The sequence below is a fragment of the Conger conger genome, chromosome 8 (genome assembly GCF_963514075.1).
Source record: "Conger conger chromosome 8, fConCon1.1, whole genome shotgun sequence".
NCBI lineage: Eukaryota > Metazoa > Chordata > Actinopteri > Anguilliformes > Congridae > Conger > Conger conger.
Genome location: NC_083767.1, coordinates 52,979,970 through 52,993,977, shown reverse-complemented (window position 1 = coordinate 52,993,977; position 14,008 = coordinate 52,979,970). Strand labels below are relative to the sequence as shown.

Genomic DNA, 14,008 nt, shown 5'->3' with positions numbered 1-14,008 from the left:
ATAATGTGGTTTAAAATGGTGAATAGTCCTTCAATACATGAAAGGCTAATTAAGAAAAATTAACAGCTTGTTAAAATTCCAAGATTGTAATTGTGGCAGGAATGAGAACCCGCATGTGCAGGGGCTCCCAGGACCGAGCTGGAGAACTGCTGCTCGAGAGCAACCATTCAGTTCTGCAGTTCTCCCTTCACAACTTCACCCAAAAGTCTACACAGCCACTTGTACAAGCTGGGGAAAATCTTTTATAGACTTACCTCTAAGTATTCCCTTGCTTACTGGTCTACTGGTGAATCTCTTCAAGCAGATATATCAATATAACATCACTTCAAAAGGCAACATCCTTTCCCACAATGGATTAGGCTACTTTTGTTCTCTGGGGTACAGATTTCTGATGAAATTTAGAGGGGGAGGGTATCTCGCTCACACACATACCTGTCATTCCCAGGCATTTTTTACAGAGTTTTAAATAGGTTTTCACATTGCCCTGTGTGAAAATGTTGAAAAGAGAAAAAAGTATTACATTAACCAATTATTCTGACAAAAGTCAGTTAATACAATATAGAGGGCCACAATGGTCAAGCCATGTTTGTTAATTCCAAACGATGAACATTCACAGGAATATTTGAATTGTGAAATATGTGGTTAGTATTATTTATGTGATAATTGTTTCATTACAAGGTGCAATTATACATTTTCTATGGAAAGTTGTTTGAAAATGGCAAGGCTACCTGTGATATCTATATGCCTAATCTCAACTGTAAATCAAAAAGAGAGATCGTCATACTGTTACAGTAGGATAGGCATAAAACAGTTATGTCATTTATTGCAAAAATTTGTTCTCATAAAGACTACTGGAATGAAGCAGGAATTGTTTGGCCCCAAATGTGCAGCAAAACGTATCTCTTCACAAATGGCCAACAGGTTCTTGCATATGGACTTTGGTTCTTCATCACGGATCCCTTACTGCGCGTTGGACCACTTATTAGCTGCACTTGACCTCCATCTAGTGTGGAATTGATGAAATACATTTTAATGGAGAGTGGGCAATTTCCAAAAGTATTAAGTTAAACAAGCCTAAATGCACGGAGAAGAATCCGGCCCATCAACTCTCACGCATCAAGGAAGCTCCTCTCCACAGAGACATTCTACAGCAGTTTGTACCATGTTGTTCGTTTGAATATTAGCTAATTAACAATTATAATTAACTGAAAGTGAATGTTTGCTACTACTTGATTTTTATGGTGACGACTTCAGAGATAGCACATTTTGACGACTGGAAATGTATGCTTCAAACTTTCTTTTAAAAAATCCTCCAAGGAAAAAAACAGGTTTACTATTAGTAAACTACAACTACCACAATGCATCGCTTTATGTCTAGCTACGCGTGCACAGCATCTTTCCACTCTTTTATCTTTTCGGCAGTTTCTTGATTTGACAAATGTCAACAGTGTTACCGTTATTGGTCTCAGGTATTAAAAATGACTAAAATAACGATATGTGGATTTTACTGCGATTCACTCCTGTGTCTGGGATAGTTTGACAATTGCCTAACATTTCCGGGTCAGCTTATAATCACGTGAAATACATTTGACAGCATTACTAACTGCGGAACTGTGAATAGCTACCTTAGCTAACCTATCTGAAATACCGTTTACTGATACAAGTACACCTGGAAGGTGTAAAACATGGACGAAGATGGACTGCCCATAGTTGGATCGGGAATAGATTTAACAAAGGTGAGTTTTATCCTGAATGACAGCCAACAATCCACGTCAACTGGCTAACTAAATTGGGCTACCAAGCGTATCATGAAAACCTGTTTATTGTGGTTCATCTAGGTACCAGCTATCCAGCAGAAGAGAATCGTTGCCTTTCTCAACCAGTTTATTGTGCACACTGTCCGATTCCTTAACCGATTCTCCACCGTCTGCGAAGAGGTAACAAGCAAGCAAAACTGGTTTCTCTCACTTTTGTTTTGCTGTGTATGATTGGTCTATAGTCAGTGTTGTTTTCATTGTTGTCTCCATCTCCTAGAAACTGGCCAACGTATCCCTTCGTATTCAGAAAATTGAAACCACTCTCAGTATTTTGGAAGCAAAGGTTTGCGATATTAATTAATTAACTTCAATGAAGCTATTTCAAATCACAAGTGGTATCCCTTTTGTACAGTGGGGATACAACTATGTTATCGGTATGTCTCTTTTCAGCTGTCCTCCATTCCTGGTCTGGAAGATGTGAGAATAGAAGCGGTAGGACCAGCTGTAGACTCCAACGGTCCAGCGATGGTAACCAGCCAGTCGCAGATTCCTGCAGCTACGTCTCCTCCTGAGGTACTGTATGAAACATATGTGCACCCATCCCGACAAAACACATGTATCGGAGCATATGATGGGAACAGCCTGTCAGTTCATCTTTTGAGCCAACTTCAGCCATCTGCGTAGTGGTTAAGGTACATGACTGGGTCCCACAAGGTTGGTGGTTCGATTCCCGGTGTAGCCACAATAAGATCCGCACAGCCGTTGGGCCCTTCAGCAAGGCCCTTAACCCTGCATTGCTCCAGGGGAGGATTGTCTCCTGCGTAGTTTAATCAACTGTACGTCTCTTTGGATAAAAGCGTCAGCCAAATGACATATAATACACCCTGAGTCTCATTTAACGCTTATGTAATAAGCGTGATTTGTAGCCTTGGCTATTCCAATAGTAGCCAGGGCTGGGGGGGGACTCTACATTATTTAACGCTGTACAATCATGTCAGTATGTGCTTCCTCTTTGTTTGTTTTTTTTAAACATAACGTATTGTAACCTGGCATTTTTATGTCACAACAGAATCAGAAAAGTTAATAGTTATGGTCGCGATTATGTTTTATGATTATGTGTTCCTCGACAGTTCATGCAGGCTTCCAACAAAGTCTATATATGTGTTTTATTTAGTTTAGCCATTCTGTCTGTCCTGTTCCAACTGTACAGGAGACACCAGACCAGCAGAGAGCAGAAGCAGTCACAGAGAACATCCCAACTGTGTCTACAGACCCGCGTTATGCCAGATACCTGAAAATGGTGCAAGTGGTGAGTCTGGGCTCATTGGTCATGCGGAGCCAAGCAGTTATTATTTTGCTGAAAATGGTATTATCGGCTACATTTAAATATGAATAAGAAAGTATATTTCCATAAATAGGAATTGTCCTCAAAAAGTAATTGCATTCCAAAAAAACGTCCTCGCCTTTTATAAATATAAATGGTTATAAATACCTCAAGTTCATCTGCTTTTGCATTTGAGGTCTTTCAGCCTGAGGTTAATGTAAATTTGAAAGAGAAGGTGGAGAGTAATCGTGGTGCATTTGTAAATATTATATTCTATTATGTGGTCTTCTAAGGAGGGATAATATGACAACTTCTACAGTTTGTTCACACTTCTGACTTCTCTTCCCAGGGTGTTCCAGTAATGGCTATAAAAAACAAGATGATCAATGATGGCTTGGATCCCAGCCTACTGGAGTGAGTGTGTTTATACACTACATTCCCTCTTTTTCTGTATCAGTCTACATGCTGTATCACTCCAACGACTCCTCTATTCCTCTCATTCCCTCATAAGTTTTAATAGAAGTTGAGTAATATACACTCAGTAATATACACTTTATTAGGTATTTATTAGACCTTTTTTTTTTATTTTACTTAAGTCTTCTGCTGCTGTTGCCTCCTTAGAGGTTTGATGCAGTCAAAGTCAGTTAATCACATTTCTCCCCCATTCTGATGGTTGATGTAAGCATTAATTGAAGCTCCTTACCTGTATCTGCATGATTTTATGCAAAGCACTGGTGCCAAATGATTGGCTGATTAGATAATCGCATGAATAAGTAGGTGTGCAGGTGTTCCTAATAAAGTGCCCTATGAGTGTATATTCACTCATTCAGTGGGTTTGGCAAATTTGGCAAGCCAATGCCCTGTCCAGTGTCCACCCTCCTCATAGGTTGTGTGGCCTCAAAGGGGTGTGCTCTGCCAGCAACGTGGGGAACCCGGGTGGCTTTCTGGGATTGATTTGTGGAATTCGTCTGCCTTGCTCTAGCACTCCCAATGCACTCGTGCCTGATGTGGGGAAGAAGGATGGGGATGATGACAGCTCCAGCGGCGAATCATCTTTCAGCGACTGACTCCTCTTGTGCCTTAGCAACGAATCATCGCTTGGCGACTGACCCCTCCCAGAAAGAGTTAGAGTGACACTACAGCCTTACAGTGAGAGCCTTACAGTGAGTGCAGTGTACATGAGTGGCAGAAGAGGAAAGAAGGGGAGGAGAATAGGAAGTCCTGCCTCAGTTCATTACTCTGGTCAGGATTTGGTCTATCAAAGAACATCTTAAAGTACAAGCTTTTATCGCCTGAAATGTGAAATGGCTTTTAGCTGAGCAAGAAAGAGATCAGACTAATGTGAAAAGACCTCAAAAGAACTATTTGCACTTTTATGTCTGTCAGCTCTTGATTTTTTCCCTTATTGATGTAATGACATTGCGATTTGCCAAATGCTCAACTGTATGTGGTAAGCAATTTACCATATATAATAACAATAATGTACAAAGATGTAATATAGATGCATAATAAAGACTCCCTACTCAGTACAAAGTAATTACTGTAATATTCAGTGTTCATAAAAAAACCCAGGCTCTCTCATTTGTATGCAGTCTGCCATTTGGGAGGTGTTTCTCATTCAATATGAGGTTTATGGTATGATTCATTTCAAGTTGCTGTACCTCCAATGACGGATTCTCTCTGCCTGATTCTTGACTGACTGGATCATGTTTACAACCTAACATTTCCATGTTTGGGCACATAGCCTACTTGTGTTGTTCATGGCCAAACATGTCACAGTGCTGCAAACAGGCTTTTTTAGTTGTCAGCTTGCGAGTTAAACTACACAATTGCCAAATTTCAGGTGTAAAGAAAATACCGTGGCAACAGCAGCTGTTATGAAATAAGCAGCAGTGCTGGGAGAAAAATAACTGCCAAAAACTATGAATACTATTTTTTTTTAATACAAGTATATGCTAATTAAAACATAGGTTACTTTTACATACTTATTTTTCTTACTTGCATGCTTTTATTCAAAGATAGGTTGTGTACAGAAAGAATAACCTGCGCATGGCATGTATCATTATTAAGCTGCTAAATCAAAGGAAACTTCAGAGATTTTTTTCTGATGGTACTTGGGTTATTTAAATTTGGTTATTTTACATTGTCACTAGATGGCACACTTGGTCTGAATTTCATCAAGCATAGTTTATTTTGTTCAAATCAACCAATTCCTTGTGTATGCTGTGGCTTTAATATGAAAATGCACAAGGACATTTAATTTGTCATTTAATGCACTACAGCAGAAGCTCCATTAAGAGAAGGGTTAGTTTTTCAACAGACTGTATTTTAAATTGATGTGAATTACAAGCCCTGTGGATTAGAATATAATGTCTTTTATTGTTTCACCCCCTCCCAGTCTTTTTGTCTAATCAGAGCTCTCAATTCGATATTTGTGATATAGGAATGCCAGCCAACAGAGCAGATAATTCCCAGATAATCAAAAGAAAACCCTGAAAGTCTGCTCTTTATCCGACTCCTAGCCCTGCCACACACAGTGAAATTCACTGTAAAATGGATTCATGAATTTATATGAATCTGCTGAATTATTTTAATTGATGTTCTTAAAATTGAATGTGGACATTTATGTTTAAAATTTGTTTCACGTTTTTGGATTTGCTGCAAAACATTAAGTACTTATTCATAGTCAAACTGAAAATAAAGGCTCCGTTAATTATTCTCTAATTAACCAGCACATCTGAGGAATGTTTTTAAAAAGGGATTGCTTACAAGATTGGCGTCAGCATATACACAAGCATTATTTCAGATGAGGGCGGATGCTTCTTATTTCTGTCTTCAGTGTGGATACTGTAGCCACTGAATTCATTCTGATTCCAGTCCAGTGGAGTAAGGGTGAAAAATTGAACAATATATAAGATATAAAGGAAACCAAACTAGATTTCATAATAAACGTTACCATGTTTTATCAGAGAATTATCAAGTCAGTATATTTAGCATATTACTTGAAAATTGATACACTTAAATCACTGTAATAAATTATTTGAATAAATGACTAATTCAGACTTTAGTCAATGTGGAGGTGGAGGGCATTGTCCCTGGAATTCCTATGGGTAGTGCACCATGTGATCACAGTGGGGGATTAGACTGAAACCCAAGCTGGGGGAATTAGAGTTAACTTTAGAACAACTGTTTGGAGTGGCACCAAGCCAGACCTCACGTATAAAGGTCAACACACTTTTATTGACTGACAGTCTCGAGACTGATTGGGGACCATCTCCGCTCCGATTGGCAGACAGTCCGAGACCACCTCAATCAAAGACTTGGCTGTAGCTTGAGGCATTGTCATAGCTGGACATAGCTTGTTGTCTTATATGTCTTACCATAATTAGTTGTATCTCATGGTATTTTTTTTTTTTCATAGCCAGCTAATATATTGTTACAGTATTATTATACAGCAACTTGTGGTTTCATTATTGCCAGATACTGTCTTGTGTTAATACAGAATAGTCTAAATGAATACTTGGCGTGCTGTGGATGGCGCTGTTAAAGCACTGCATTTCAGTAAACCGCCATGCGTCGGCCAAGTTCAAGGGTAAACTCTTGATCATGCCAGCCAGCTTCAGCCAACAGCCCTGCTGGGAGGTGTATAATGTCACACAGAGAAGTAGGATTTCAGAGAGGGGGGATTTTCTTCATATCATCATGTAAGGCTGGGTCATATGGCTTTTTGGACAACTAGTAAATGTTGTATCGTACACAATAATTGCGCAGCTCACCTGGTGGATTTCAAAGTGATTCCAGGAAAGAAAAAAGGCATCACTGTTGAGTTCATTGAGACTTTATTGCCTATCACAATTATTTTTCCTGGAAATGTTGTGTTGGAGGTTATTCCACAGTTGCACAACAAAGTTGTTAATTCTATATTTCAGTGACTAATTGTGATATTTATAAAACAATTATTTGACCAGTTGGGGAGGGTGAAAAGAAAGAAAGTGAACATGGACAACTGCTTTACGAAAGGCATATCTTTTAGTGAATAAATGCAATAGAGTGAGTTATTTAATTGATTTAGGCATCAAACTATCTTCAAAAAGCCAAAAATAGAGAATGCAGTACTATTAGGAACCAACTGTGTGATAAGCTATAATTCACAAAGAAACCATCGTACAACCATGAACATAATTTCCAGTACACATGCAAACAGGCCAAGTAAGGAACTAACAACACCACCATCCAAGAAATACAAATTCAACTGCAACTAGATTAGTACAGCAAGGGGCTAAAAGTTTAGACAGAAAATATATTTTAAAAACTCATTGTGCAAACTGTACTAGATACCTGCGGTCCAATGCATTATGCATACATGGAGAAAATGTGTGGGTATCTAGTATACTGTCACAGGTGTTATAGGAAGTGGGTGGAGGTGCTGAAGTATTGAGTAAAGCAGCTTGTCAGCACCAAAGGAGTAGGTGGAGTGGAGGAGTTGGACTCTTTGGAGAAATTGGTGGGGGGTGTTATTGTGACCTTCAGTGACAGGCGGAAGAGTGGCCGGTCGGGGGGGTAATATTTTGGATCAGAGAGAGGGTGGGGGAGATATTTATTTTCAATGCTGATAGATTATATTTATTGATAACCAGCATTAGACTGACAGTGATGTTGTTGAAAGCTCCATTATTGTTTATTGGGAAACCCTTGTCATCTGCTCATACCGTTTCTTGAAAAAAGGCCCCGTGCTGTATGGATGTGTGGCCCCTGTATGCCCCTGTGCACATGCTTACCCTGGGGGCCGTGGCATGCGTATTTGCATTTCATAGATGCATTCAATTTGTCCTAATGTATATGCTTATGTGCTTGTGTTACAGATTACATTACATTACATTATTGGCATTTGGCAGACGCTCTTATCCAGAGCGACGTACAACAAAGTGCATACCCATAACCAGGGATAAGTTCGCTGAAAGACCCTAGAGGTAAGTACAATTTCAACTGCTACCTGTACAACAAAGATAAGGACAAGGGCCAATTTTTATTTTTTTTATTTATTTTTATTTTTTTGAACAAACAAACAAACAGAGCAAAAGTCACCAAAGTTAACTATCCAAACACTGCTTACCTAGCCAACTAAAATACTGATACACAAGTCACAGAGACAACAATTAAGGTTCACAGGGAGGTAGGGAGGGATGGGGAGAGGTGCTGTTTGAAGAGGTGTGTCTTCAGCTTGCGCTTGAAGGTGGGGAGGGATTCTATAGTTCTGACCTCAACGGGGAGTTCGTTCCACCACCGTGGAGCCAGAACAGACAGTAGTCGTGAGCGTGAGGTGGAGGTTCTGAGAGGGGGAGGTGCCAAGCGGCCTGTGGAGGCTGAACGAAGAGGTCTGGCAGGGGTGTAGGGTCTGATGATTTTTTGCAGATAAGCTGGGGAAGACCCTTTAACTGCTTGGAAGGCTAGCACCAATGTTTTCAATTTGATGCGAGCCATGACAGGCAGCCAGTGGAGGGAAGTAAGCAGGGGGGTGACGTGTGAGTATTTGGGAAGGTTGAAGACCAGACGAGCTGCTGCATTCTGGATGAGTTGGAGGGGTCTGATGGCAGACGCTGGGAGGCCAGCCAAGAGGGAATTGCAGTAGTCCAGGCGGGACAGAACCATCGCTTGGACCAGGAGCTGGGTCGAGTAGGGGGTGAGAAAGGGGCGGATTCTCCGTATGTTGTATAGGAAGAACCTGCAAGACCGGGTCACCGCCGCAATGTTCTCGGAAAGGGACAGTCTGCTGTCCATCACCACGCCGAGGTTCCTTGCACTGGGTGACGGCGTGAGTGTGGTATCCCCGAGGGAAATGGAGAGATCCAGATGGGGAGAGGCATTAGCAGGGATGAATATCATTTCAGTTTGACCTGAGTTGAGCTTTAGATGGTGGTTGTCCATCCAGCTCTGGATGTCCCTCAGGCAAGCGGAGATACGGGCTGAAACCTGCGTATCAGACGGCGGGAACGAGACGAAGAGTTGGGTATCGTCCGCATAGCAGTGGTAGGATAGCCCATGTGCAGTGATCACAGGGCCAAGGGAGCGAGTGTAGAGAGAAAAAAGAAGCGGGCCAAGGACTGAGCCCTGGGGAACTCCTGTGGCGAGGGGCCGAGGTGTCGATACCGAACCAGCCCAGGCAACCTGGAAGGAGCGACCAGAGAGGTAGGACTCAATCCAGTCCAGGGCTGTGCCACAGATGCCCGTTGCTGACAGGGCAGACAGGAGGATGGAGTGATCCACAGTGTCGAAGGCAGCAGAGAGATCTAGAAGAATGAGGACAGAGGAGAGGGAGGCTGCTCGTGCGGCATGAAGTGACTCACTGACGGAGAGGAGCGCAGTCTCTGTCGAGTGGCCCGATCTGAAGCCAGACTGATGGGGGTCTAGCAGGTTGTTGTTAGAAAAGAAGGAAGAAAGTTGAGTAGAAGCGGCTCGTTCTATAGTTTTAGAAAGGAAAGGAAGAAGAGATACTGGGCGGTAGTTCTGGATGATGGAGGGATCCAGGGTAGGCTTTTTTAGCAGGCTTTTTTAGATTACATACTTACAAAAGCTGTTACAGAACTTGATATTATTTTATGTTGCAGATGTGTTAGTAATCTTTGTTACAGTTGTGTTCAAATGAATAGCAGTGCGTTAAAAAAAATGGAATAAAGTCCAAATATATTTTAATTGCTTTTAGTTCAATATTTCAAATGTATTGGATTATAAATTCAATTCCAAATCAAAGCATTAGCTAATTTTATCAAGTCTGTGTTATTCTTTTACAGGAAGCAAAGAAAATGAATATTAATCTGTTTAAAAAAATGGCAGTGTCAACATTTTTCTCTTCAAACTCTCTTCAAAGTGTATAAACTGAATACATTTTTCAAGATTTAACTTCACAGCCCAGGATGGGGGATTGCGCTCACTTACTCGTGTGTTTGGGGTCGTTGTATTGCTATTTTCTTGAACACAACTGTACATATAATTACTGAATCAGTAGATGAGTTTATCACACATGCTTACTGCAGCTGTAACATATGTTTTTAGTGTGTGCATATGCATGTGAATATCCCACACTCGTTTAAGATGTCTCTAAATATATAAGCATGGCTGACTTGGAAAGGACAGGGGTGTTTCTGGGCCAGGTGAAATGTTGGCGAACCATACCTCATAGCCCAGGGCAACAGGATGTATCTGTGTTGGCACTTTCTCCTGCCTGTAGTGAATGCTCTCATGCTCCAGGATCTAACAGGCTCATAAAGATAGAAAGGTAGCTCAGCTCTGCTGTTTATAGGGCAGCATAATCCTGAAATAGTATAATGAGATATTAATTATATAGGGTTCTAGGAGCCGGGGGACAAAATGAGCCTGTATAAACATGTAGGAATAGGGATGCATGGCAGGGTGTTTGTGTGTTTATGAGGGGATGGCAGGTCCATGTCAGTGGGAATGAAAAAGAGTGGGCAGCTGGGCACAGCAGGGTAAGCAGTCTCCTCAATCATGCCTGACATGCCGCACCTGACAACAAGCATGACGTCGTAGAGTGTTTCATTTCCACTGGTTTGAAGTGTCTCTCAGATCCATTTGAGCTCTACAATCCTACAGCTCAGTCCGTCTGCCTTCGTGGGTCTCTGATATCGAATGGCAGCATTGTACAATGTTGTTCATTCCGTCAGAGTGTGTGTGACATTAGAACCACGGTGTTGCTTCGTGTGGGATGTTCGCGCTGGAGCGTGTCTTTCAGCTCTATAGCAGCACCTGCACTCAGGGGCCAATATCTTCCTGCTCCATCCAAGTGCTCATATGACTTCAAGCTTCTGACCCAGCGTGCGGAAGAATCTAGCCCCGGGTGCCAAGGAACTTAGTGCCTGTTTGCGTTTTTGCTCTGGGTGGAGCCTCAGCAGCGCCATCCGTCGGGTGTCAGTCACTTCCTGTCACTTGCTGCCAGCCCGTCATCATCACATCTCCTGGCAGCACCTTTAGAAATTCTCTGGCAGCACCTCCACCCACCTCCTACTGTCATGCCATCTGCCCACTCATTCCAGAGACAGCCTTCAGAGACTCTTTTGTCCCTTATAATCAGCTGATAGAACAGGTCCCACAGATGCTGTCATTTCAGTTTGGCTGTTTTGACAGTTAATACTGTAGTGAGAGAATAAAAGTGCATTTATTACATAACCATACAGAAGGGCAAAACCATAGTGCGCATTCCCCTTTCATAATTTCATTCCTCTGGTTTCTGTTAAGATTGAACCATTTCACCCCCCATGTATGGTAATGCCAGTGATTGACAGAGCTGGAGTCTCGGATTGAATAACTCTTTAGTACTCGGGCTGAAATGCATGAGTAGAAAATGTCTAGAAAATGGATGGGCATTTGTGCATATATTGTTGGAAGAAGTGCATTTCAGCAAATGTCTAAGGAAGGGTGTATACTGTCAAACCATGACCTGGATTCAATCAGCATATTGCACAAACATTCATTTCAATTTTCAAAATATATATATTTTTTGCATTTATTACCACCCAATAACCAGTAAATGTGAGATCTCAACATGTCGCGCTCAGGAAATAAAACATTTTCTACTATTTTCTTTTCTAAAAATTGCACTTCCTGTAGATTATGTGTTCAAGTCTCTTACGCAAAATTTGTGTTGAGAAAATACTGTGAAGTAATCCAATCTGGAAAATGTCTCAAAATGCTTTCTAGTACATGACACCACACTTGTTGTGTTCTCAACTCAATTTCAATCATGCATTTTACTACAAACAATTTGTGTTATACAGCCTGACTGAAATTGTTACCTGGCGCTATGACCCATATACTTGTTCTCTTCCTCACAAACACAGTTGGTTTAGTGAACACAAGCAAGTTCAAGACATCCACCTTTTGTAGCACCTTGACCCAGCACATAGACATTTTACTGGGGAACAACAGCTGTGGGTTCACGATGAACCTCACAGTGGACATGACTCCGATTGTTCAACTTTGCATCATATCAGCGCTTTGCCTAACCTTTTTGTAGGCACTCTGGAAGCAAATGTAAAATATAATATGGACACCTGTGAGGTTGCTGCCCTGGAATAACATTCAGAGAGATATTTGGGGAGACCAAGCACGTGAGAATTTGGTAATTATTAAAATTTCTGAATCTATTGGTTTTAACAGTTAATGGCCTGTTCAACACCCTGAATATATGAAGAACACAGGATGCATTAAGTGACACACTCGGTTCTTATCCATCCTAATTGTAATTGTTATGCTGAGCATTCCCTGAGTGCTCCTGTCCTGCTTGGAAAACAAATATGTGAAAAATGTTAAGCCTGTGGAGCTTTTGTGGATTGAGAAAGGCTATTTTGAGGATTCTCAAAATACGGAATGAATACGGAATGTCTTCCTGGAAAACACACACCCATAATAGAGAGAGCAGCGTCTGAGGTTTTGATTTGAATTAAGAGATTGGTCAGAATCTCTGAGATTTTGAGGTGGCAGCTCCTGGTCTAGCAGTTTGGAGAACATCATATCCTGTCTGGAGTCTGAGCCAAAATTAAATGGATAGATTCATCCTAACAATATCCCAATTTCCTTATTCCAATTTTGGTTCACATAAATATTGGGCATGTGGTGTGGAATTGGATTCATTAGTAATACTAATGTTTCGGTATGTGTGGGCTTACTGTATGCAGGTGCCAGTTTTGGCACCTTTTCCCCACAGAATGCTTTACATCCATGGTCAAGCAGGATTTAATATAGAGTCCACTGGGGACATGCTGAGTAGGCCCTAAGAATCCAAGCAATATGAGAAAGACTGCTATAGTCACTTCCTCATAACAGCTCATTCATGTGAGGATAAGCTAGTATTAGGAGTCACATTCCTGCTCACTGGACACATCTCAGAGATGACTGACTGTGGCTGCTGAAGACGCAGTTGTGGTCCCAAGCAGGAGGCTGTTGTTTCGGAGATAAAGCCTTAGTGTCAGCATGTGGCAAAGAGGAAATTTTTATTGCCCACAGAGTCTAATGGCTTTAGTGACCTTTCAGAATGCTTGTTCACACTGTGGAAGGGCAGAATCAGCTGGCCTTCCTTCCATCCTGATGAAATCATCGGCTGGGGTGGCTAAATGTAGCCTGCTGTGTTCTGGCCTTAATGCAGCAGACTTCTCTGATGTCTCTAAACATTTAGAAAATTCTGCCTCATCAGTTTCCATTGTCTCTTTAAAAAAGGGGAACTAATGTTATTTATCGCAGAACTGCAGTTTTGAACAATCTGAATGTGGATCTTGTGATGAGGATATGATGTAATACAAACAGTTCCCACTTCCCAAAATGAAATGTTCAAACAGACTGGGTGAAAGGAGAGGTGTCAATCGCTTGGTCAAATGGTGCCAAAGCAGGAAGGCTGAAAATGATGCCGGGATTTAGCTACCACCAATCCCTTTTTCTAGGCTAGTCTATGGCTCACATTGGTTCCCCGGGCAATTTAGCCATTGCAAAAAGGACCTGTCCTGGCTCTTGAAGCTATTATGAGTCAGGAAATGTCAACTATTTTACGACAAACACTGAGCAGCTCCTTCACAGTCCTCTGAACAATCTAAACTGAATGCGTTTACGTTCTTGTCACCTGAACTACCGTATGCGCACTTAGGCAAGTTTCATCCACTGAACTCGATGTCATGGCACGCACGAGTCGATGCCTGAACTCGATGCTTTCATCGCGACTCGCGAGCATTGACGATCGCGAGCCGCAAATTGTTCGTAAGTCATATAACGGTAGCTAGCTAATTAACTGTGTCATCGTTTTGTTTTTTGCTGAAACCGACAGAATATATAGTTAACGATTAAGATCATAAATTACTGAATATACTTTTCCTGACGTCTTCAGTAGTGGTCTTCTAACTGAGATCGCGATCATTGGTGATTAAGG

The 14,008-nt window shown here is 41.5% G+C and overlaps 1 protein-coding gene across 1 annotated transcript; it reads left to right on the top strand.

Annotated features, from left to right (window-relative positions):
• Window positions 1-1,403: 1,403 nt before the first annotated feature.
• Window positions 1,404-4,618, top strand: washc3 (WASH complex subunit 3). Its single transcript, XM_061252697.1, has 7 exons — window positions 1,404-1,736; window positions 1,839-1,937; window positions 2,035-2,100; window positions 2,208-2,330; window positions 2,968-3,066; window positions 3,431-3,495; window positions 4,064-4,618. Exons 1-7 carry the CDS (start codon window positions 1,686-1,688, stop codon window positions 4,146-4,148), a joined length of 588 nt encoding a protein of 195 aa, XP_061108681.1. The 5' UTR covers window positions 1,404-1,685; the 3' UTR covers window positions 4,149-4,618.
• Window positions 4,619-14,008: the final 9,390 nt, after the last annotated feature.